Source organism: Phocoena sinus, chromosome X (genome assembly GCF_008692025.1).
Source record: "Phocoena sinus isolate mPhoSin1 chromosome X, mPhoSin1.pri, whole genome shotgun sequence".
Lineage (NCBI taxonomy): Eukaryota > Metazoa > Chordata > Mammalia > Artiodactyla > Phocoenidae > Phocoena > Phocoena sinus.
The window spans coordinates 9,689,030-9,714,500 of record NC_045784.1 but is presented as its reverse complement, the minus strand read 5'-3'; the positions used below and the strand labels follow the sequence as shown (position 1 = coordinate 9,714,500).

General features: G+C 42.4%; 1 protein-coding gene across 1 annotated transcript in view; it reads right to left on the bottom strand.

The window, feature by feature from the left end:
• Positions 1–11,915, bottom strand: part of FRMPD4 (FERM and PDZ domain containing 4) — a 182,009-nt gene extending 170,094 nt beyond the window's left edge. Inside the window, exon 1 of the mRNA XM_032619955.1 lies at positions 11,863–11,915. Within this exon, the coding sequence (XP_032475846.1) occupies positions 11,863–11,900 (38 nt within the window). The 5' untranslated portion in view covers positions 11,901–11,915. The remainder of the gene's footprint in view (positions 1–11,862) is intronic.
• Positions 11,916–25,471: the final 13,556 nt, after the last annotated feature.

Genomic DNA, 25,471 nt, shown 5'->3' with positions numbered 1-25,471 from the left:
ACTGCCAGAAATGCATAAAGATTCCCTTTTCTCCACAGTCTATGAGGCCACCATTTTCTGCGAGTAGGCATCCTAATTATCTCATAGTGGTTTTGATTTGCATTTCCTTGATGATTAGTAATGTGGAACATCTTTTAATATGCTTGTTGGCCATTTGTATATCATCTTTCAAGAAATGTGTACTCAAGTCCTTTGCCCATTTAAAAAATTTAGTTATTTGATTTTTTGTTGTTGAGTTGCAGGAATTCTCTATAGAATGAGCTAGGAATTGTCACCTCCTCTTTAATTTTCTGGAAGGCTTTGAGGAGGATTAATTCTTTATATGTTTGGTAGCACTCTCCAGTAAAGCCATTTAGTCCTGGGCTTTTCACTTTGGGGAGGTTTCTCATTACTGATTCAATCTTCTTACTAGTTATTGCTCTGTTTAGATTTTCCTATTTCTTCACGATTCAGTCTTGGTAAGTTTGTATGTTTTTAGGAATTAATCTACTTCTTCTGGGTTATCCGATTGTATAATCCTTTCTGTTTGTCACATTGATTATAATATCGTCATGTCTCCTTAGGCTATGACAGTTTTACCACTAGTTTTTAGGTACATAAACCCAAAAGATATTCTTTTTATTGTTTAAGATAAATTGGTTAAGAATTTTGTTTCTTGTAACTCACAAGATTCCCAGCTGACACAGTTTTCTAGTATAGATCATTTTATATAATGAGAAAAGTGAGGCCCATAGTGTCCAAATGATTACCCAGCATCACACAGCTAGTACTAAGAGCTAGAATCCTAGCCCAAGTGGTTTTACTCTTTAATCTCCGTGCTTTATGATTCTGTGCCACCTGTTGCTGGGAAACACTGCAATCAAACTACCCCAGAAAGGTACCTTCATTATATCCTGAATTTTGGAGCTCTTATAAACAGCCACACTAAGATATGGATCATTGACAAGGCCTCGATGAACTTTATAATAAGACCAAATTTTGGTAGTGAAATTTCTATATCAATTAAGTTAAAGAGAAATAATTTTCACTCACTGACTTGTATATCAGCATCTTTCCTAACAATGTACTGAATATATAATGCTTTAGGAAAAGGTCTATTCATCTATCCAATAATGCATCCATCCACCTACTCATACATACACACATCTAAATATTTATTGAACAAACATTTATTGACCACCTGCTATTGCCCAGACAATACTCTGGGCAGTGCAAAGCAACCCCTGTTGACCTCTTTTATCTCCTGTAGTGGAACAGTCATGCGTCTCCAGCAATTTTTGGATTCAAACCAAATGGTATCAACATATTTAAGTTCATGAATCCCTTTTTATTTTTTGTGGGTTCTACGTAGAAACATAGGCTTGAATATGTGAGAAATTAAAGTTTGAATGTTGAGCTGAAAAAGAACCAGCTAAGGAGACATGAGAAGGAATCCTCAGTGAGTTTGGAACAAAGGAAGGGGGATGGTGTCATGGAAGCCAAGAGAACCGCCGAGAACAGAACAAAAATAAACTGGGGACCTTTATATGGGAGCTTTATAAAATTCCAAAAAGATAACGAGTAGAATTTCTTTAAAACATTATGGACAATTAACGTTTTGAAAGTACAATGGGGCTCTTTCTCCGTAGACCATTAGTATGAGCAAGTTGCTATGTAATTTTCACCTCCCTAATAATTATTTGTACTTGCATTCAGCATTCCATTGTGACTGGGCCTCATAATGCTGTCATTTCCTGTCCCTCCATCTTCCTCCCACGAAGGTGTTGGCTGAAGGTGGGGGGCAGGGAATCGTGATACTCACATAATAAAAGTTCTACTTTTCTCATGGATTTTAACAATGCTATTCCTAGAATGCCTTTCAGAGGTAGGTCATGAATGTCAGAGCTGTACAAGAACTCTTACTGACAATAGATACATCATAGAGCTTTCTGGCAACAACTAGGGAAAAAATGGGGCTCTGGAGTCCTTTTTTAACTCCCTGCATGACTCAGAGTGCAACCTCAGAAAAGGTTTCTTTTCTAATTTCTTACATGTATGAAATAAGTGGCAGCTCTCCATTCCACGGGAGGGTTTTGAAAATTTATTAATTATTGAAATAAAAACATGAGAATGGGGTCAAACGCATGATGCTCTAGAGAAAGGTTTGGCAAACTATTACAGCCCACGAGCCAAATCCAGCCCTCAGGCAATTTTTGTAAATAAAGCTTTATTCGAACACTACCATGTCCATTTGTTTACACATTTCCTGTGGCTTCTTTCTCAATACAGTGGCAGAACTGCATTGTGTTGATTTGCAAGAGAACCCACTCGGCCTCCAAAGCCTAAAATAATTTGCTGTTCGACCTTTTATAGAAAAGGTTTGCTGACCTGGCCCAGAGAAGTAAGGGCTGGGGGTAGGGGAGGAGGGGAAGTGTATATCTTAGGGTGACAAAAGCCATCCTTGACAGGGCATGGAGATTGCTTTCGGGGGAGCCAATAGCTAGAGGCAAACTTTCCTCTTTGCTAGACCTTTACTGAGAAAGCCACATGAGAAATGTTTTTTAAAAACCTCAAGAGGTGAGGTTGGGAGGTGAAGGCCGAAGGCTAATTAGTTTTTAACAGATGTAGCCCTCTTAGAAACATGAATGATCAAGGAAATCCTGCCATATACTCTCTTAGTCGTGTTACCGCCCTGTACTGGTCATCCACTGACACTCAAAGTGATGACACAGAAGGCAAGGGAAAGATAGAGGCACACGTAATTTCCTTTCCTTTCAGTTATTCTCATCCATCAGCAAGCCACAGGTAGGGAGATTTGGTAGAGTGTGCTCATATCAAGAAGTAAAACAGGACTTTCCTGCTGGCGCTGTGGTTAAGAATCCACCTGCCAATGCAGGGGACACGGGTTCGAGCCCTGGTCTGGGAAGATCCCACACGCCGCGGAGCAACTAAGCCCGTGTGCCACAACTACTGAAGCCTGAGCGCCCAGAGCCTGTGCTCTGCAACAAGAGAAGCCACCGCAATGAGAAGCCCACGCACCACAATGAAGAGTAGCCCCCGGCTTGTCGCAACTGGATGAAGCCTGCGTGCAGCAACGAAGACCCAACGCAGCCAAAATAAATAAAGAAATAAATTTATTTAAAAAAAAAGAAGTAAAACAAAAACTACCGAGTTAGTTTTGTGCAACATTTCTACTTTTCTTTTAAGAATGAAACACATATACATGTGTACCTTACGAAACACAATTGTGTGATTTCGGCAATTCCTCATATGAGTTACATGCTCTTATATTTGCATCTAAAACCCACGTTGCACAATATATAAATGATTGGTAACATTCATGTTAATAATTGAAAAATTTAGTTTTTCATTACTTAGAATGGCATTCAATAGCATATAAAAGACTATGACATGTTGACAGAGAGACAAGAAGAAAGGGAAAATCTTTACATTTTAGTACCTTTATGAGCACTTTTTATCCTGCTTTTTGAACAAGGGGCCTGCATTTTCATTCTGGAATGGGTACCAAAAATTCAGTAGCTGGCCCTGCATATTTAGCCATATCCTTTAATATCCAACAGATTTGAGAGTCTCTCCCGGCCTTCCACATTGGAACTGCTATCACCAAACCTGTGTTCCGGCAACGACTGAGTGGCGCACCCTGTGACACAGCTATGGGACACGGCTACTCTTGACTCGTGCTCATCTGAGCGTCCACTGCCACAAAAAGGACCACCATCCCTCATCCTTGCAATTGAAGAGACTCTTCCCTAGAAAGTGGCTATTGATAGCAAGGTTTTACTCAAGCTTTGCAAGGAAGTAGAGGACAGGGCTTGGGAGGGAACTGCTGTCTCCTACCCTCTGGTGGAGCACAGTAAGGCACTCTGTCACCAGCCTTCTGCCACTCCTCTTAGGTAGCAGCGCAGACAGTAATGAAAGGACACCTGCCGCAAAGGTGATGCCTTTTCCTCTTCAGTTCAGCCCATTTACTTGGCAGTAATACCCACAGGCCCCACTTGGCATTTGGGACAGGCCAGAATTTCCTGCCTGTGTCCCAGCCTTAGGTGATCATATCAAAATTGCTCTCTGCAAGGGCTGGCTCAATCCAGAAAGAAGACATGCAAAGGCCACTCAAAGGAACCAAGGGGTGGTAGGCAGCCCCAAGCTAGTATTTTAATTACAGGCTGTGATGGAAACCTGGTCATCCAGGTGCTTCTCATTTTCACAGGCTGGCTGTTCCTGTGATTCCAAATGGACTCTGTGACCCACCTCATGTACATCCCCAGGGGCTACATAAAAGCTCAGGAGAAGACAGAACCCACCCCGTCCAGCAGCTAACCTGCTGTCTATAGCTCCGCCTGAATGTGCATGTCCCATATCTGCTGGAATCAAGTGGCCCAAGGAACTTCAGATAATTACAATCCCTTCAGATACCTTGGCCTGCTGGACAAATATGCCAAGTGTATTAGGGAGTTGTCCTAGAATGATGGCCAGATTAAGTCCACCAGCAAAGTTTCAAAAACAAATGTGCAGGGAAAATGAAACCACCACCAATAAGGGAGAAGTCTGCTGAGCACAGTTCGGTGTGCCATGTGCTAAGTTAGAGCTGGGAGGGAGGGGTCATTTCAGAGCTTTCCTGTTAAAAGCCCTTCCATCAGCTCTGCAAACTTCCCTTCCAGCTGGGAGCAGTGATTATTAACTCAGCGGAGAGGTGCTTTGTCAGATTTGAAAGAAAACAAATCTGCTTCAATGAAGGGAATAAACAGCCCCTAATGTTCAGCCTGGGAAGCTTCTGCGTTGACATGACATAATTACCTTTCATTTCATGTAATGATACTATCACATTTACTTTGTTCCTCCAATTCCAAAATTATAATATACCTCCCTCCCTTGACTGGGTGCTTGGGATCCTAAGGAGCTCATTTACCTAAATGGCATTTGCTCTTGCAATGAGGCAATTATTTGCATTTTATGCAAAATTCACTGTGTGCACTTGGAAGTGAAACATTTTATCTAAGAATTCTTCATCAAAAACACAGAAAATGAGGCAGACTGCCTCTTCTCTAATATAAGGCTAGTTCTTAACTCTTTGGATATTTAAAACCACACAAAATAACAAAGCAACCCACCTCAAATAGATCTCTCCTATTGCCTTTATTGTCACAACTGTTGATTTCTACAACGATGCTCTGCGTTTTATTACCAGAAACAAAGGGTCACAATTTGAGTAACCTCTCAGATTCGTTTGTCCTTTGTTGAATGTGAGTTAAAAATGTAAGCTTGATAAAGCAGGAAACTGACATCTGCTTCAAATATGAAATTAACCCAGGGGTTGGGTGGTACAACCACAATACCCACATCCAACTTTATAACTTAACTCTTCTTGACTTTTTTTTTTAATTTTTACAGAAGGAAAAGCTCAAGGGCACTCATCACAGAATAACTGATTACTGGACTCATCCACAGAATAACAGTAAGACTCTCTTATGAAATCTTGGGGTAAAAATCAAGAAAAAAGTAGCAAAGACTAGGCCCTAGAACTACCAAACAATATTTGAAAATAATCAATTACTTCTTTCCTCTTTGGGACATTTCAGTTGGACTAGATAAAGCCTGGAGGGAATACTTAGAGGCTCACACTTTAGGATGATGTAAGGTTTTGTCATTTGTAATTTTCATGATGACAGAATCCTATCACGTTGACTTAACTGTCTTCTGGTTAATAAAAAGGCACATACAGTGCTTGTATTTCTTCAGATTATTCTTTTCTGGAGATAGATGAGCCAAAAACACATTTCACATTGGCCACTGAACTGATGGGCAGATAGCAATGGCTAAACATCTCCCAAAACAAAGTGGAAGTTTCCACACCTCATTACTAATCCCCAATATTCAGGTTTCAGAACTGAACTCTTCTGCATTAAGAAGATAGTGACTTGGTTCAACTACCCCCCGTGGGAACTGATGGTAGAATAAGAGAACAGTGTGTCTTGTCCAATACGCTCGCAGGACTACATTTGTGGACTTACAGGGTGAAAGTAGCCAGAAAACCAGCAGGCCAAAAAAGACAAAAACCAAAAAAGCCTCTTCATTTTCGAGCTTGACAAACGAGGACATGTGGTTGGGAAATGACCCTCCAGCCTCTGCTCCCACTATCCACCCCCATCCCTTTCCCCAGACTCCAACGTGGCTCATCTTAATCATGTATTTTGCCAGCTAGTGTTTTGATGTTTATTTTGCTCACGTTTAAATTTTTCTTCAATCTACAAAAACCGAATTTCCAGATTTACGAAGCACATTATTTTTGCATTAACTCTACCCACCTCCACAGTTAAGTAAGCATGTATTACTCCACTGAACTCAAAAATGGAAAATAAGGAACTCACGGCGCTCCCTATTCTCTGACTACGAAACATACTATGTGTCTATAAAGAGCTTAAAAAAGACATCGCTTGGTTGAGAATAATGGTTAGTAGTGGTAGTGTGCGGCCCGTGGCAACGACCTGCATCCTCACACCCACTCCCAAAGGATAGGATTGTTTCCTCCTTGGGGCCTTCCCCTGTATCTACAGCATATTGTATTATTTCATATATCACTTCCACCACACTCTAAGATCCTGCAAGGTAAGACTGTATCTTGCTCATTTTGGTAACTTCATCACTTAGCAGTGCTCAGTAAATGTTGGGGGAAACACACGTTAGGTGTAACCAAGGAGTGCTTTTGCGCATGACCAGACAACCAGGCTGCCCAGGCCATTTCTAAGGATGCGGAGGAGGGGAGGGGATGGCAGACACAGGTGGAGATGAGCAGAGCTGAGCATACATTGATTGGGCTGGGGAATTCTAGGGGTGGTGATCAAAGCTTACTACGGATTAAGCTCCGTAACAGAGCCAAAAGAACCGAGGCCTTTGAGTCTGACGGTGTGGTGCAAACACGGGTCTGACTACCCATAAGGACATGGAGATACCAGCCTCTGTGAACCTCAGCTTCTTCTTCAAGAAGGAGATTCCTCTATGTGCTTTAACTACCTCACAGGACAGTTGTCAAGATTAAATGCAAGCTTACGTCTTGCAAGAATTTTCTAAACGTTGGTAGCGTGATATATAGAGTTACCTTATGTTATCTAAATCAGAACACTCTGAGAGCAAAGGGAGGTGCCATCAGTAATTATGTGAGAACAACACCCATAAACCAGGACCCTCCTGGGCAAAGCTGGTTGTACGGTCACTGGTCTGTCCATCCATCTCTATCTATATTCTATATCCATTGATATCTATATCTACAACTCTGTATATTTATAGCCATCTATATCTGTATCAATATCTCTGTAATTATACTCCATAACTTTATCTACATCTGTATCTCTTCTCATATCTACAACTATATCTATATCCACCTCCATCTATTATTTATCGATGCTATTATTATAAGAACCATCTCAGAGTACCTCACTTTCTCTTAAGTTCTCTGGCCGTCCATTGCTCCCTCTATTAGCCATTTCTCACCAGGACACTCTCTTTCCCGAGACTCTTCTCTTGGTAGTTTCTCTCTTCCCATCTGCTTCTCTCCCTTCCCTTCTTCTGCTCTCTTAACTGGTAATAATAAGGACCAAGAAATTTTTATTTTGTATCTGTCATGTTTCTTACACAATGTTCTTTGCTCCTCAAAAAACTGTAATTTGTATTTCTCTAAGAATACCAACAAAACCTGTCCTTTCTTAATGGAGAATCCAGTGTATTTGAACGAGCAGTAGTTTGCGACTTGGTACACGTGTGTAAACTTTGGGAAAGCCTTCTGATTAGTCTGAGATTCAGTTTTAGCATCTAGAAAATGGGGTAATTATTCCGCATTAATGCAAAAAAAGTGCTTCAGAGCAGCCGCAGTAGCTGTTCATTAGAATCAGCTGAGGAGTTTCTGAAACTCTATTCCTAGGCTCTATCCCAGATCCAGTGCTATGGACTGAATGTTTGTGTTCCCCCAAATTCTTACGTTAAAACCCTAATCCCCAATGTGATGGTATTAGGAGATGGGGCCTTTTGGGAGGTAATTAGGTCATGAGAGTGGAGCCCTCATAACGAGATTAGTATTTTTATAAGAAGAGACATAGAGAGGTGATTTCTCTTTCTCCTATCCTCTCTTTATGTGAGGATAAAGCAAGAAGGCAGCTCTCTCCAAGCCAGGAAGAGGGCCCTCACCAAGAAGCCGAGCACGCTAGCACCGTGATCTTGGACTTCACATCCTCCAGATCTGTGAGAAATAAATTTCTGTGTTTAAGCCACCAGTCTCTGGTATTTTATTATAGCAGCCCAAATGGACTGAGACACCCAGGCATCACGATATTTTACTGCTCCTTGGGCTACTCCAATGTGTAGCCAAGGTTGAGAATCACTAGTCTGCAGACTATACAAAATCATACAAATGTACATTATCATGTGTATAATGGCATTTAAAAATTTTTTAACCCTATGGATTAGTAACTCAATAGAAGACAGATTATCCAGCCCTACTCTAAATAACTGAGGATAGGAGAGGAAAGATGAAATTTGAACACACTTTGAACTACCCTGGGTCATATTCTGAAAGATTCATAACAATAGAATTATCTCATTATCAACTCTGACACTCTAACTTTGAATAGGTGGACCCTGGTTCCTCCCATAGCTTTGTCCATCACTTAAAAGTAGCTGTACCTCCATCAGAAAGAATTGTCTGATGTGTGTTATCATTTAGATCTTAAGACAAGATAAAAAAAGAAGACATCTCTTTCAAAGAGAAAATGTAAAAGAGTGGGAAATTAAATGCAAAGGTGCTAATTACCAACCACAGATTAGCTTCCAAATTGTTCTTTTAACTTCTACAACTAATGAGTAGAGATATACTCCATACCGCAAACCAGGCTCCCTGGAAACTTTGGTAATTAGAGTATCTCTTTGTAACGGACATCGCTCAATAGGTAAGAGAAAAAATCAGAATGATTCTCATTATTTATAAAACTCATTAGTGACAAAGAAACAACAAGCACTTGTACCAGAAGTACCATTCTTGACATCTTAAAACAGTGTCTCTGACAGGACTGCGGAAATTTACTTTTCAAGTAAAAAAGCTCCACGGATTTAAAAAAGTGACACCAGTGACTTTGGTTTTAAAACTTGCTGTTTAGTAATCAGTGCAGGTTTCTCTATGAAGTTGCTGATCTGCTCTTTCATGTTGCAACAGCTGGCATCCGGCCAGTGTAAATGTTAAATTGACACTTGGGCTGGCCCCTAAAAATGTCAATGACATTGATGGAAATGCATACCTGTAGAGCTAGCTGGGGATCCCAGAATCTCTAAACAATAGGGCCATAGTTTGGGTTTTTGGCTATTGATCAAATGGCTTGGAATACACAGGAACCTCAATCCAACCAGGGACAAGGAAAAATCCATCTTAATCAGAGAAGACTGAGCTGTACCTTCCTAACTTCATAATCCATGTCTTTTAAAACTACATTTCTTTGGCAGAAATTTTTATTGTTTTGAGTTAAAGCATCTAGGCCACCTCAACTGTGCCAATTACGTAAATTCATAACCATGTTACAAAATAGATGGCACAATATAATATCAAATAATATCATCTTTCTACCATTATGAGGGACTTAGGCAAACTATTAAAATGAATGAATCAGGGCTTCCTTGGTGGCGCAGTGGTTAAGAATCTGCCTGCCAATGCAAGGGACACGGGTTCGAGCCCTGGCCCGGGAAGATCCCACATGCCGTGGAGCAACTAAGCCCGTGCCCCACAACTACTGAGCCTGTTCTCTAGAGCCCGCAAGCCACAACTACTGAGCCCACGTGCCACAACTACTGAAGCCTGCACGCCTAGAGCCCGTACTCTGCAACAAGAGAAGCCACCACAATGAGAAGCCCACGCACCGCAGTGAAGAGTAGCCCCCGCTCACCGCAACTAGAGAAAGCCCGCACACAGCAACGAAGACCCAATGCAGCCAAAAATAAATTAATTAATTAAAAATAACAACAATAAAGTAAAATTAACGAATCAGAATCTAGGATGTAAACAAACGGTTGGCCTTTCTCCATGTCTTTGAGCTTTCTGAGAGATTCTATCCCCACTGCCAAGATTTCCACCATAATTTCTCTATGAGCACATCCTCAGGAAAGCCTTGAAGAGCCAGAGGGTCACTTCACACAGGCTCCCTGGAGTGGATCAGATTCAAGGTCAACTTTAATCTTTCCAGGATGGACCCAGGAAACAAGCCCCTCAGCCACCAACTGTACTCTTAAGAGAGGTCCTCTCCCCTCTGCAAATCCAGGAAGGGGAGAGATCTGGGCTGCAGAGACTAGGAAAGAAACCACTGACAACACTCACGTGAGTTTTTCCCTAGCTACTTTCCAACAGTCCTAATTTAGAGGTGCTGGGCTGTCTGAAAGACCAAATACTCAAAAATCAATCTTGGCAGATATTTCTATTTTTATAAAAATGATCCCCTACATCACATAGATCCTATATTTGCTTATCAGTCCATAGTCAGCCTGGTTGGAATACAGAATCAAGCCTGTGGTATTGAAAGATTTTTCCCCCCGTGGCCTCCAACCTCTGCTCACTTGTATCAGGGTAGGCCAACCATGCTTCCTGATTTCAAATCTGTTTCACTAACTTCTCATAATTAAGAATATTTCACTTTGGAGAAGCAAACAGTGTGAACTCTTGCTGCTTTGAGAGGTGCAATATAAGCCCTTTTTTCATACAACTGCAGAAACCCAGACACCGCAGCCTCTGTGACAAACAGCTTGGTCATTCTCGGAAAAAGTAAACATCAAAGTACCGTATGACCCAGCAATTCCACTGCCAGGTATATACCCAAAAGAATTAAAAGCAGGGATGCAAACAGATACTTGTATACCAACGTTCACAGCAGCATTATTCACAAGAGCAAAAAGGTGGAAACAACTCAAATGTCCCCTGACAGATAAATGGATAAAAAAAAGTAATCTATCCACACAACGAAATATTATTCAGCCTTAAAAGGAATGAAATTCATGGATGTTCTACAACATGGATGAACCTTGAGGACATTATGCTAAGTAAAACAAGCCAGATAAAAAAGTACAAATACTGTATGATTTCACTTATATGAGGTACCAGGTGCTGGAGGGAGGGGGAGTGGGAAACTCTTGTTTAATAGAGACAGAGTTTCTGTCGCATAAGATGAAAAAGGTCTGGAAGATGAAAGTGGTGAGAGTTACAAAACATTGTGAACGTAGTTAATGTCACTGAATTGTACACCTAAAGGCAGTTAAGATGGTATATAAAATTTACCATTATGTTACATACAATAGAACCATTATATATATAACATAAATAACATAACCGTTATGTAATATATATTTTACCACAATTTTAAAAAAAAGAGCACCACAAAAAATCCAAAACCTTAACCAATGTTAGTGGGACCAATTTATAGTACAACCTGTAATGCACATAATCCTTTCAGCTGATTCTTCTAGTTGCAGATGAGCCAGTAACATTCCTGTCTTAACCATTTCTACAAGGCTTTCCAAATGACCCTCCTCCATGTCAAACTTTAGTTACTAGCCTCGGACAATCAGTACAACTGGTCCAGGATTCAATAACATACATGTTTGCTCTGGCCCAGGAGTACCTGATACCCTGGGAATTCTGAGCCTAAAATGGCGCATGTCCAAGAACAAAGCAACCTCATGTCACAAGATATGGAAGGCCCAGGGGATCACCTGCTTGAGTCATGGCCTCCAAGTGCCTAGGAGTCCTCAGTTTAAGTATGCTAATTCTCCTGAGCTAAGGGTCCAAACAGAGACATCCCCAAAGCCAAAGATTAAACTATTTATGCCGTGTGTTCAACCTACTTGATGAAGCAGTCTCGTCCATCCCGGTTTGCCGTCATCTCCCATCCATAGGGCGGCACCTGGTTCAAGCCCCAGGTTCCCGAGGGAGGTGGCCAGCCTGAAGACTTTGTCCTGTGGCTGGAAAAAAGAAAAGCAAGGCATCATTACACCTGACTCCGGAACACTTCTTCTGAGACAAACCCCAGAAGGGGCACAGGACTTGCTCGTCTCCGTTACAGGCTGTGTCCTCAGCTGACAAAATGAACGATTAGAATGTTTTTGTGTCAGGTAGCATGCTCAGTATCTTTCTTTATAGTATCCTGCAAGCTGTTCCCAGCTGCCCTGTGAGCTAAGTATACTCATCTCGTTTTACAGATGAGGAGATGATGAATGGCTCACAAAGCTTAGGTAACTTTCCTGAGGACACAGACGCCAAATCTGAACAAACGTTTAGCACACTTTCCATGACACTAGGCATTCCTGGGACCAGACATTAAGACGGTTTGGCATATAAACAGATATCACACCACAATACAAATGCACAAATGAAAATAGATTCCTGTTTTTATGGATCTTAAACAAATAACCCCAAGCCTCAGTTTTCTGGACTCCTGTGACCAAAATACAAAATTTCCACTCATATTAACCATACTCCAGTCAAGGTGACTGGTCATAAAACCTTAGACAAACTCTCCATTTATGCGGCAATGAAAATCCACACATTAACTTTTACAGTTTCTAGTCCACACCTGAAATGTGACTCGCCAGCAACATGAAAGGGTAGGTTAAGGAGAATTTTCTAGAAGCCTTTCCAAGAACAAGAGGAAAAAGGGAGTGACTTCACGTGACAAGCAGCTGTGATGGGCAGCGTTGCACAGTGACAATGCCCATCCAGAGGCCTAAGCCCAGTTTCTGGAACACTGCTGAATCCTGGCCGCTGCTCTGCGGCCTGGGACCTGCAGAAATTGCAGTGTTCTCTCATGAGCACCAAAGACTCCTTCAAAGCTCAACCGTGGGGGGAAATACATGCTGCCATTTTAGGCTCAAGCAACATCCGCCGTCATTTGTCCTTTGGCTCCAGGTGAAGTTCCCCACTCTGGATGGCCTGTTAGATGTTCTAGGCGGTTCCAAATTGCAGACAGGAACCAAAGTGTATATGTGTGTGTTCGGGAGGCAGTGAGGACACTTCCAGGGCCTCACAGTCAGCATCTCAATAGTGAACCTGGGAGCCCTTAGAAAGAGGCCCCCCCACCCCGCACCAGGCATAACATGCACAGCTTGTACAACTGTCCATGGCAGCCCTCCTGCAGCAAACATCGAAATCAGGGGTGTCAACCTGTCTGTGAGGAGGGGAGGCTTTGAACTTCCCAGGATGCAGGGCATCCCACCCCCGACCTCCACCCTCACCCAACTCACACAGCTGACCATGAACCGATGCTTCTCCTCAAAGGAAACCAGCCCCACTTCCCGTAAGTTTTCTGGAGAGGAACTAGTTTGCAGAATTTTAATGACCTTCGTTGCCTTTCTTTAACTTCCTTTCGGTTTTCCCACATCCTTCAGAAAGCGTGGGGAGCAAAAGAGTTCACAAATTTAACACAGGTCCCGCCAACTTAGAGGCCCACCACAGGGCTAATTCCCACCCGTGGACCATTACACGAACAGACATGCCAAGTTTTTGTTCCTCTTCTCTACACCCAAGCCAGCAGTGGCAGTCTCCCCTGGTGGTGTTTGAAGAGCGAGCTGCTTGCCTGCAGCGAGAGCCCATGGCTTGGTCCCCCTGAGGTTCTACCAAAAGCCCGCCAATTTCTCCACAGCACCAGAGGACGCATTCGGACCAAGCCCTTCGAGGTATGAACACAGTGTATACTGTTGTTAAAACGTTTTGCAAAAGCAAAAGCAAAGCTACAGTAAGAGATGATGCACAGAACATTCCTGTAAGTGAAAGGAGGCCTATATAGAGAATGCAACAATTTATTCCGGATAACTAAATTACGTCCAGAATCAGAATGTTCATCTTTCCCAGAGGGGGCGAACTTACTAAAAACAAATATAACTGTCTTTTCTTTTCTCTTTTCTTTCCTTTCATTCTCTTTTTTCCCCCTGAAGTCTAAATCACTAAAAGAAAGATGCTGGCTTCCTAATATAATTTACATGTAAAATACAGGGTTATAATAATGAGCAAAAGGGAGCCTGAATTTTATTATAAACTACATTCTGTCCCGTAAGGTGTGTTCAGGAAATAGTAAAAAAAAAAAAAAACAACAGTTCAGCAAGATGTTTTCAAATAAAGCCTTTTGTCATAAAACACCAAATACAGTGCTAATACTGGAAAAAACACTCACTGAGTTAATTCGGGGCAAGGGACATCAACTGATATAAAACAAATCACTGAATAATCAGAATCAGACACGACTACATGTTTACCTGTTAATATGTTGACATAAAATACATGGGTCGGAATGACATTCACAGAACTTAGCAAATTAAAATTAAAAGCAAATTAAAGTGCCAGTAGGAAAAAAAAAAACCAAAAAACCTCTTTTCTAAGTATCTAAGCATACATCCTCAAATCAACGACGAAGGTCAAAATTAAGGAGGAGTTTGGCTCCTATGTCTGTGTGGTGTGGTTACTGGGAAGTTCACCCCAATATACAACCTTGGAAGCAGGCAGTTGCTCTCCACTGGGAAGATGCTCCGGGGACCTCCTTTCCTGGCTCCCATCTCTGTGGCTGCACCAAACTGTCTACCACTCCCAACTGCCCCCCACCCCAGTGCAACGGAAAGACAGGTTTTTTTCTACCAGGAGTGCAAAGACCTGGCCCCTGGAGAGCAGCGGCAGGGCCAGTGCACATAAATGTAGAGTCTTCTGGGCCTTTTGCTTTAGAGCCGCCTCAGATGCAGAGGTTATCCTCAGGATGGACCAGGTGCTGCTATGAAAATACAGTCCTGTGCAGAACTCCTCACTTCTGGCTGTAACACTGACCCGGTGTCCCAGTGTGAGATGCATGCCCTTTATTTCCCCCCATTTCAGAAAAGGTCCACTCTGAGTTCCTGGGCATCCTTCCCAGGGGCTGAGGCCTCTTCAAATTTCTCCTCTTTGAATGAGGTCTTACTTTTCTTGTCCAAAAACCTATTAGCCTCAAAGGTTCTCTTGACTCCCTCTGTGGAGGCTAAAGACTGTCCTGTAAATAGGAACCCTGCAGCTCTGCTCAGCCGCCGGCATGCAGGTTGGCCCCGTGGAGATTATTTGAAAGGACCCCTCTAGCCTAGGGTTTGCCAGATTTAGCAACTACAAACACGGGACACCCAGTTAAATGTGAATTTCACACAAATATCAATTTTTTAGCATCAGTGTATCTCATATAATATCGAGGAATACGTACACTGAACAAATTATTCATCATTTATCTTAAATTCAAATTTAACGGGGTATCCTGTATTTTATCTACAAACCCTACTCCAGCCCCTCAAATAAACGAGCACCCAGATTCTCTGGGAGTATCAAAGAGGCTAAAATATCATAGCCTAGAGTCTTTCTGATTTGTCTTTACCTTAGTAGCAGGACTGAATACTGCTACCAATGAGTCTAAAATGTGAAAAGAAGCACCCTCAGCTACTTGACTAGATTCAAAACAGACAACAACCTCCTAATATGCGTCTGGGGGTGCATGAGGATTACAAGTGGTCAAAAGCCAGCATTTTCTGTATTTCCCAAATTGAGCTGACAAGAACCCATCTTGCAGTTTTTGTTAACGATTACCAGGCTCTAGAAATTATGATTCAGCAGGTCTGAATTACAACCAGGAATCCATGAGTGAGTGTGTGCGTTTGTGTGAGTGTGTGCGTGTGTGTGTTGAAACAAGTAATCCCGATGACTCTTACCTTAAAGTAGGGTTGCTAAATTCAGCAAAAAGCAAAACAAAATATAGAATGCACACTTAAATTGAATTTCAAATACTTTTTAGTATAAGTACATCCCATGCAACATTTGGGACATAGTTATACTAAAAAATAATTATTTGCTATTTATCAAAAATTCAAATTGAACCAGGCATCCTATATTTTACCTGGCAAGCATGAGGTTTGGGAAATACTAGTCCTTGCTACTCCAAGTTTGGGCTGAAGTCCAGCGGCACGGGTTTCTCCTGGGTGTCTGTGTGAAATGTAAAATCTGCATTCAGTAAACAGCCCTAGGTGATTCATATACCCACTAAAGTTTGCTAAGTGCTGCCTAAATCAGCAAAGCCTGTGAAGCCTCACCACACACTGGAACCACATGGGGGAACTTGTAAATGACAGATGCCTGGGACCAAGGCCACGCCATTCGAGTCAGAATATGTGCGGATGAGGCCAGGCCTCAGGGATTTATAGCCCGACACGGCTGCTACTGCCCAGTCATTCTACCATTGCTTTTAGCTCACAAGACGTAGGAGAGGCAGCCTGTGGCGGTCAAGAGCACGCAAGCTGGAGCAGGAGGTTTGCCAGGTGTGGTCTGTGGACCAGTGGCGGCATCACCCATGAACTTGTTAGAAATGCAAATTCTTGGGCCCCATCCAAGACCTACTAAACCCGAAATTCTGGGGATGCGGCTGACTCAGCAATCTGGGTTTAACCAGCCTCCAGGCTACGCCGGCGCCCACTTGAGTTTGAGAACCACCGAGTTACAATCAGACTCTCTTCAATTCAGGCATTTATTTTTCATAATCTCGAGTGCGTTACTCAACCTCTCTAAACCCTTCAGTCCAGCTCTTCCTCTGTAAAATGGTGGTAATAGGACCGCATCTTGGGGTGGCAAAATGCATTTTGTAAAGATTTCAGTATGCTGCCCGCCACATAGTATTATAGTATGTGCTATAAATTCTCTGCTAAGTAAATCTCTACCTAACCCTCAAGAGAATATAAGACTTGGGGTGGTTACACAAGTATAAATGGCTTCATCCATTCTCAAAACAGCAGAAGGGTGAAAGGCTCAGTCATCTACTTTTTTCCAGTCTGGCAAGAGCAGGGTAGGAAGGGGCTGAAGCAAACAGTTACACCTTCCTATACGTTAAGAAGTGGATGAGTTCAGCAGAAGTAGAAGAAAATATCAGAAATTCGTTTTGTTTTTTAACCAGGAATCATGCGTGTGTGTGGATCCATGGTGCCGAGGGTCAATTTCCACTTGTCTCAGGCCAGGGTTTGAGATTCCTTGCAACTCTCATGTTCTGTGACTTCAACCTGAGATCATGGCTGTGTGAACCACTTTCAAACGCTTAGCTCAGCCTTAAAAATAGCGACCTACATTGGCAGGGCTATTTAAGTCATTCCGGAGACTCCCAACAACTGACTGAACTGGTTTGCAACTTTGTGTTATGTTTGCAAGAGACTGAAACTGTCCTGGACAACAAAGGTCTTTATATTTCATAAGAAGTGAGAGCAGCTATGAAGGGCACAGGCAAAGGTACAGAACTTTTTATGCTGAGACCATTCGAGGAAGCAACCCATGGTCACTTCCGGCGTGCATGCCTCTAAATCCTGGGCCAAATCTTGATGGCAAATCTTCTCTGGGAGAAGCAGTTTATGAGAAACCACCCGCGGGCCGCTAGAAACACACCTCAGTAACAGATAAAGGGATGCTGTAGGGGAGAAGGAATGTGAGGTCCGGTTCCCAACTCCCAAGTCAGACAGACTCAAATTCTGCCACTTACTAGCTTTGTGACTCTGGACTCTCAATTCTTTGGGTCTTATTTTCTTCACATGTAAAACAGAATTGGTCTCACTCAATGATTCCCCCCCGAGACACGAGGCAACATCTGGAGACACTTTTGGTCGTCATAACCAGGGGAAGCGGTACTCCTGGTATCTAGTGGGTAGAGGCTGAGGATGCCACTAAACATCCTGCAATGCACAGGATGGCCCCATCACAAATGACAAATGTGCCCCTGCTTAGCTCATAGAGTTGCCGCCAAGAATAAACCAAGTGATGAATGTACAGTTCTTAGCACGGTTCTTGTAGGTGCTCAATACACTTTAGTGGGGGGAAAAAAGCCTTCTCAATGTTTCCACTGAAAGCCTAATCACGATAAGTAGAATGCATCTTTACATCAGAGAGAATCCATCTTTACATCAGAATTCACAGTCACTTAATAGCTTCTCGGCTTTGGGTGAATTACTTGGCCTTTCTGGGTTTTAGTTTTGCATGTGAAATGGAAATAATAATATCCACCTCATGGTGATGTTATGCAGAGATGAGATACGTACAGCCCTGCAGTGCTTGACTCATTTACAATAGTCTCAATAAATGGTATGTTGTGTTATAAGTGGCAGTCATAATAGTAATGGAAATAACTTTTGTATTTGACCGAATAGTTTAAACAGCACTTCTATATACATCATTTCTTTAGATATTCACAAGCCTGTCTCAACATGTAACAAAATGCCTGATAAAGCATTAGTGTTTCCATTATAAAGAGGAAGAAACCGAGGCGCAGAGAGAAGGTATAACTTGTCCAGCGTTTGGTGAAGTTACCAGCTTTTCTTCACTGGGGGAAATAGGCACCGCGATCTTGCTGGGAGACAAACACCGTGTTTCACATAGAATGTACGAGGGATGGAAACGGGCAGAGAAGGGCAGAGGCCATCCAAACTCATCTGATGCAAAGGGTATCCAGGACTGAACCCTGAGGCTTCCTGATTCAAATTCCCTCTAAATCACACTGTATCATAATTAAGTGTAACTTCAACTCATGGGCTTCCTCATATACCTGGTAATACTTAGGACCAGTAGCCAGGATGAAGCTGCGTCCTCTGAACTTGGTGTTGAGAAATGAATTTTCAGGTCCGTTTCATGTATGAGAAAACCTAAGCCACAGTTATTCATCCCCGATATCGAATGGCTCTATACAAATCCAGTAAAATAAAACGTGACCCAGAATTTGATTATCCTTATCTCTTTGGACTCACAAAGATGATTTTCAGAATAACCCAAGTTATAGAGTGCTAAATATGGTATTACAAGACTTAAAGCACTTCCTCATTTATTTTGCTCTAAATGGTGGCAGGGTTACGGTACCCGAAAACCTACAGAATTCAGAACTTCACACAGCATGCAAGCAGATGACCTTCAAGGTTGACGTGCAATGTGGGTTGAGGTAAAGGAAGCAGAAGGAGTGAGAAAAATGAACAAAAGATGATTCTGGATGAATTTTAAAAACTCCAAATTTGGTGGCAGCCTTGTTCCTTTGGTGACCAGCCTGGTGGGCCCCACTGGGGCTGGAGGGGTTCCTGCTCTTCAAGGTTTCTTGTCCCCATGGATCAGTGAGGAACAGACTGACATCCGCCCGCCCCCCAGCCTTTTGGTTCCAGCTAATCATGCCGTTGAGACACAGACACCTTCTGAATTAGGTGTATTCTCTCCCGTCTCAGAACTAAACCTCTTCATGCAATCAGGCTTTACTACAGTACTAACAGCATCGCAATCTTATACAAGAGGTAACAGCTTTCCATCCTATAGCCCATTATTAGCAGCTCCTAGGGCAAGTGCACGTGAAGAAAGCAATGTTGATAGGGTGAAAATAACATCAAGGCCTTGCACACACAGAAGACAGAATCATCCCACCAACTACTGTGAAGATTTCACTTCTGTTTTGACAAGGAGGACAGGAAAATACAGTAAAGGGGGAAAAGCAGGCAATTCAAAACTAATTTACATATTAATACTAAGCCTCATAAAAGCAGAAACTTAAAAATATATTCATTACAAAATCATTTTAGTCAAGCAGAAATGTATTATTAATCAGGAGTTTAACTACAGTAAAAACATTTGGATGTATATTTTCATTACCAAATTTAAACATTTTTCTGATTATTTTCATCTGCTTGGTTGAATAATTTACCAACCCACACAAGAAAACTAATTGTGCGATTATATATCCATGGTTTTCACTGCAAACCTCTCACCAGCCTGCTGAATTACTTGTTTCCCAATTGCGTATGTGGGAGAATTACCAGGAGAATTAAATTTAAGCTAACTGGTTCTCCTTCTCCAAATTTGCACATACACACTTGAGCCTCACTCTGTAAACAAGCCGGTGACACACTCAAGACATCCTAAGACTCTGAGGCCACATACACAGCCGACCGTGAATCTGGGAGGACAATTATAATTAGCCCTGTATTGTACAGGAGAAAATAGATGCAGACAGGCCGGGCTGGCCAAGGATGCCCTGAGAGGTATTACAGAGCTAAATGTGGGAACAGTCAGCCAATGCTCTGGAGCCCCTCTCACTGGAACGCTGGACTATGTGCTCACGAGCCTGTAGGTGTGGCTCCCGGGTAAGCACGTGATGCCAGGTGCAGATGCTACACTCGGTGCACCCCCGTGAGGCCAGGACCATGTATCCTCCATCTTTCTATCTCTGTTACTCAGACTAGTGTCAGCACACAGGAGATGTTCAATGGAAACTGCACTCATAAAGGAATCCAAGGTACATGATGGTCCTGGCCTAGAATCTTAGGCATAAGACCCCGCACTTCCAATGTAGGGGGCACGGGTTCAATCCCTGGTCAGGGAACTAAGGTCCCATGCATGCCGCGCAGCGCGGCAAACAAAACAAAACAAAAACAAAAACAAACCCCACCATAGCTCCCTGCCTAATCAACGCATATAACAAATGCTGGTTGAGCACCTAGTATGTATCACGTGCTGTTCTAGGTGCTCGTAATATATCACGTCAACACAGAAAATAAACACCCTCAATCATCTGGCCCAGATCTTCTTTTCCAGCCGAGCAACCCACTAATTTTGCTAAGAATATGCTGCTACTTTTAAACTAACTCACCTATATTCCCTGAACACGCATGTTTCCCATGTTCATATCTCCACGTCTTCGTTCATGCTATTCCCTCTGGTTAAAACGTTCTCCTTCCCCCACTCCAACTCCCTGACCTCTCCATATCTGTCCAAAAATGATGAATCTTCCAAAATGCATATCAAATGCTACCACTGCAGAAAGCAGTCCCTGAACCCCCTGCCCTAAAATCATTACCTTGTTGCCCTATGCTCGTGGGAAGCGACTGTTTGCACTACTGAGGTAGCATCTACCTTGTATAATTACCGATAACTGGGAATACATGTCTTCCTAGATTGTAAGCTCTTGAGCGTTAATACCACTTTACAAAATTCTACCTACTGCACATAGTTGGTGCTCAACAAACACTTATTTGTTAATACAGTCATTGCAACTTGAACTCTTCTAATTAGCCTTGCCACCTTCAATTGGAATTCTCTCTTGCCAATTGTGATTCTCTTACCCAACTGTGATTTCCTTAGGACAGGGGCGAGTCTCCTTCATGTTTAGATCCCTGGAATCCACATTTGGCAATGGTAGGTGTGCAACATATACTGTTTGTTAACTGACGTGTCCTGTTATACTTGGTTTACTGAGGGCTATGAAGTAGTACAGAAATAGGAATTTTATCATTGCTTTCGATGGGGCACATACATGCATGGAAGCAGTAATATAACTTCTGCATGTCACCCTCTATTGTTGAATGGCTAGGGGGCATCTGTGTCTCTGCATGATGAAAATGTACAGACGTGGGACTCACGGGATTTGCCTCACGGAATTCAGCCATGACCAACAAGCCCACACTCGACGTAATTGGATCCAAAACCACAGTCCCTTTTTACATCAGAACTGAGGGCAGGATTTGGCACACGGAAACTGTTTTATAATAGCATTTGTTTGAATAGACGAATGAATGAATGAACAGCAGTCAAACTTTGGAGCATCCTCCAAAAGGAGCCATATGACAGTGTGACTAGGCAGGTCCAGGATTTCAACAGACAGGACCCTGCAGCCCAGAAGGCAACGCCAAGATAGGAACATGCTGCCTCGGCATTCCTGAAAGCCTCCTGCTTTTGTGAAGACAAAATTGCAATTTGGAGGCCCCAGATCAAAATCAAAGGCCTTAAATCTAAACCTCACTAACGCCAAATGTTTAAGCCTTGATCAGTGTCCTTGATAGAAGGTCGTTTTCATTTTTCTAGTTCAAGGTTTCCGTAGCTGGAAACGGCTCTTCACCGATGACAAGCTCCCCATCATTACCAGGATTGTGTGCTCCCCCGACTTCTCATTCTGTAAAATCCAGTCACAGAAAAGTTGAGGGCAACAGTCATCCTTGTGCTCATCACCTAGAGCAGAGGTCCGCAACAAGGGGCGATTTTGCCCCCCAGTGGACATTTGGCAGTGACGGGAGACATTTTTGGTTGTCGCAACTGGGGGTGGTGGTGTGCTACTGGCATCTAGTGGGTAGAGGCCAGGGATGCCACTAAATATCCCACAGTGCACAGGACGGCCCTGCAACAAACAATGATTTAGCCTCAGATGTCAATAATGTGGAGGCAGAGAAACTACGACCTAGGTTTATCAATTACTCGTATTTTTCAACATTTGGTTTTATCCCCTCTCCCTTCACTCCTTTGTCCACTCCCTCTGTCTCCGTTTATATATGTGAAATGTTTACTTGAACCAACAGACATCAGGACATTTCACCCCCAAATTCTGCAGCAACTCTCTCTTAAGAAAAAGGATATTCCCCTTTAAAACCATAATCCCATATTGCACTCAAATTTAATATTGATACAATATTATCTAATATATAGTCCATATTCAAATTTCCCCAATTATCCTAATACTTTTCCTTCATAGATTTTTGGGGGATTTGATTTGGTATCCAATCAAGCTTTACCCTGTGCATTCAGTTATCCTGTCTCTTTATTCAATCATGTTTTAAAGGTGCAACATTATCATAAATTTAAGACTCGAGAAACGATGATGCAAACTTTTGCTTTAAAATCCATCGATAATGGTCACTGCATATAAATCACACCATAGAGCCTCTTCAAATGTGACTCCAGGAGTTCACACAGGGTCTGGCAATGGTACTTGTGCACCAGATACTGTGTGTGACTTGAGGTGACACACAAGTCCTTAGAATCTTTTATCCAAGGGCCATAATTGTAGGCAGCTGGGACTGGGCCCCAAAGACTCCTAGGATTTTTCAAAGGGCAGAGTTCAAGATGGGAACACAAATTAATAACTTAGCAGCAACCAGAAGAAAGAACAAAAAGGGTCCTAGAATTGATGATGAGGAAACGAGCCAGTCACAGATGAGAGGCTCCCACTCTCTGGTTGTTAGGGCAGGATGGGCAAGGGGGAGCCGGCACGGGCACACAGCAGGCATCGCAACGAGGGTTTTGACATCAAAGAACATTCTACCCCAGCTAAAAAGCCCCTCACAGATGTCTTGATGTGCCAGGAGCCTGGGCACAGCCGGACTAGGTTGTTCACCTTTGCTGGAGAACGCCAGACCAGAAGGGATCTGAGATGGCAAAGGAATCTCTTGAAAAAACAGGACAGTTGCGTTGAGCTAATTACTGGAGGGAAGATTGGCCCATCCAGATGAAGAGAGGATTCCGAGTGGACACAAAGGGCATTGTACAGCCAAGCCTCTACAAAGAGAGACTTGTGAGGTCAATAAACAAACATTCACTGAGCATGGACTCCTCTCTGCAAGCTTCTGGGGTCGGCCTTGCGTATGATGTCACAACCCTAGAGTAGAGTTCTTACTCTCTGCGCTATAATGTAGTCTGAGCACGCTTCTTCTTTTCCAAGCACCAGGTGCCCTAATGAGACTACGTTCACTCATTCATTCAATCATTCAAAACATGTTTTTGAAGACTTTTGTGCCAGTCCTGGTGCAGAGCTAGAGCTGTGACAAGCAGATAGGAGTTGGTAACATTGATGAGGAAGGCTGGCCTCGTGGCTCACCCTACCTAGGCACGGTCTGGACACTGGGCTTTGTCCTGAGCTTTCACTGAAACTCCTCAGGTAGGAGTCCCACATTGGGAAATTCAGGCATCAGGAAACAGGGAAGTCTTCCTTACAACTCTCTATTTAGCCCACATGGACAACCATTTCATCCATACTGACCATTAAATACATTTCCTCCTTCACCTCGGGCCCAGTCTTTCGCTCTGAGCTGTAATATGGAACCCGAACACACCCTCAGGACCCAGCAAATGCATCATGTCATAAAACTGAACAGTGATTATATGAGTAATGAAACCCAGCATTGGCTGCACCTACCAAATGGCCTAATCTAATTTTCAAATGTGTTGCGAAAACGCTTTTGCTAACACATCATTTTGAGAGGCAGCATTCATGTTCATATTTGACTTATTTTATAGATGACTCACGACCTAATACTGCTACTCACCAGCTCAGCCAAGTCCAACTGGCTTCCCAGGGAACATCCTCATGAACCATATACGAACAATTCAAACACTTTCTGAGTTAGCTCTCCATTGTGAAAATTATATTTGCACTGTCTGTTGGGGACATGCACATATATTCTGATCATTTTAAAATTTTTATGGATTAACATATAAAGTATGTACTTATATGGACTGTAGTTTTCTTAATCTTCTTAGACTCGCTTAATGACTTTAGAATCCTATGTTAAAAGTGTACCTAAGAGCTATCTCTCATTCCATTAAGTCTTCTTTCTCATTCTGAGTAAGATAATTAAATATTACTTAAAAATTATCCTCAATTAGGTACCAGCAGGAATAAAAGGAAACAGATTATAAAAGTGAAGAGAGAGAAGAAGAAAGTGCATTGACTATATATGTACCTTTGGGGAACTAAAAGTGAAAAAGAATACAGAACACCGGCCTGGAAGGCATGAGAATAAGTTCTAAGTCTACCGTTTATAGCAGGGATCAGCAAACATTTCCTATAAAGAATCGATAGTAAATATTTTCAGCTTCAAGCGTCGTGTGGTCTCTGCGGTATTTACTCAACTCTACCGCTGGATCTTTAGTAGCCACGGACAATGTGTAAACTAACGGGCACAGCTGTGTTCCAAGAAAACGTTATTCACCCGCCGCCCACCAAGATTTGTATTTGGCTCATTGGCCACAGTTTGCTGGCCCCTGATTTACAGTGGCACCTTGGAAAAGTCATTTATATTTCTGTCCCTCGAGATTCTGATCTGTAGCATGAAGGCGCTGGACTAGATGATTTCTGAGGTCCCTTCAAGCTCCAAAATGTTCCCCTCCATCAGCTAAACAGGTCTCTTTCTAAAAGGCCATAATCTTTAACAGGACAGAAAGAAACCCAGATACACAAATTCCGCAAAATTCGTATTTTTCACAGCATTTGACCCAAAGGTAGAACATTATAGTTCAATCCATCACATAGCTGAGTATTTATGGGGAGTTTTAAACCTGTGAACCATTGATCTTGTCTTATAAATAGGGTCACTATCTGGATGAGTGGTGTTTCAAATATGTAATATGTAGGCAGTCTAAAATCGTAATGAAAAACTGGCTATAGTGGCTGCTTTCCAAAATTCAAATCAAGATTTTGGGGGGCTTGTAGAAAGAGTATCAGGAGCTGATTTTTCTTAGGGTTTTCAAATGTGATGCTATAAGAGGGTTTTAATATCAAGATGTACGATGCCTAATAATATCTACCACTGCTTTAGCCTTATTCACATTTTTAAACCACCAAAGGCCATTCATTTTCCAAGCTAAAATGTGTCCATTTTCCATTGAAAATACGCTTGAGTTTGGTTTGCTATT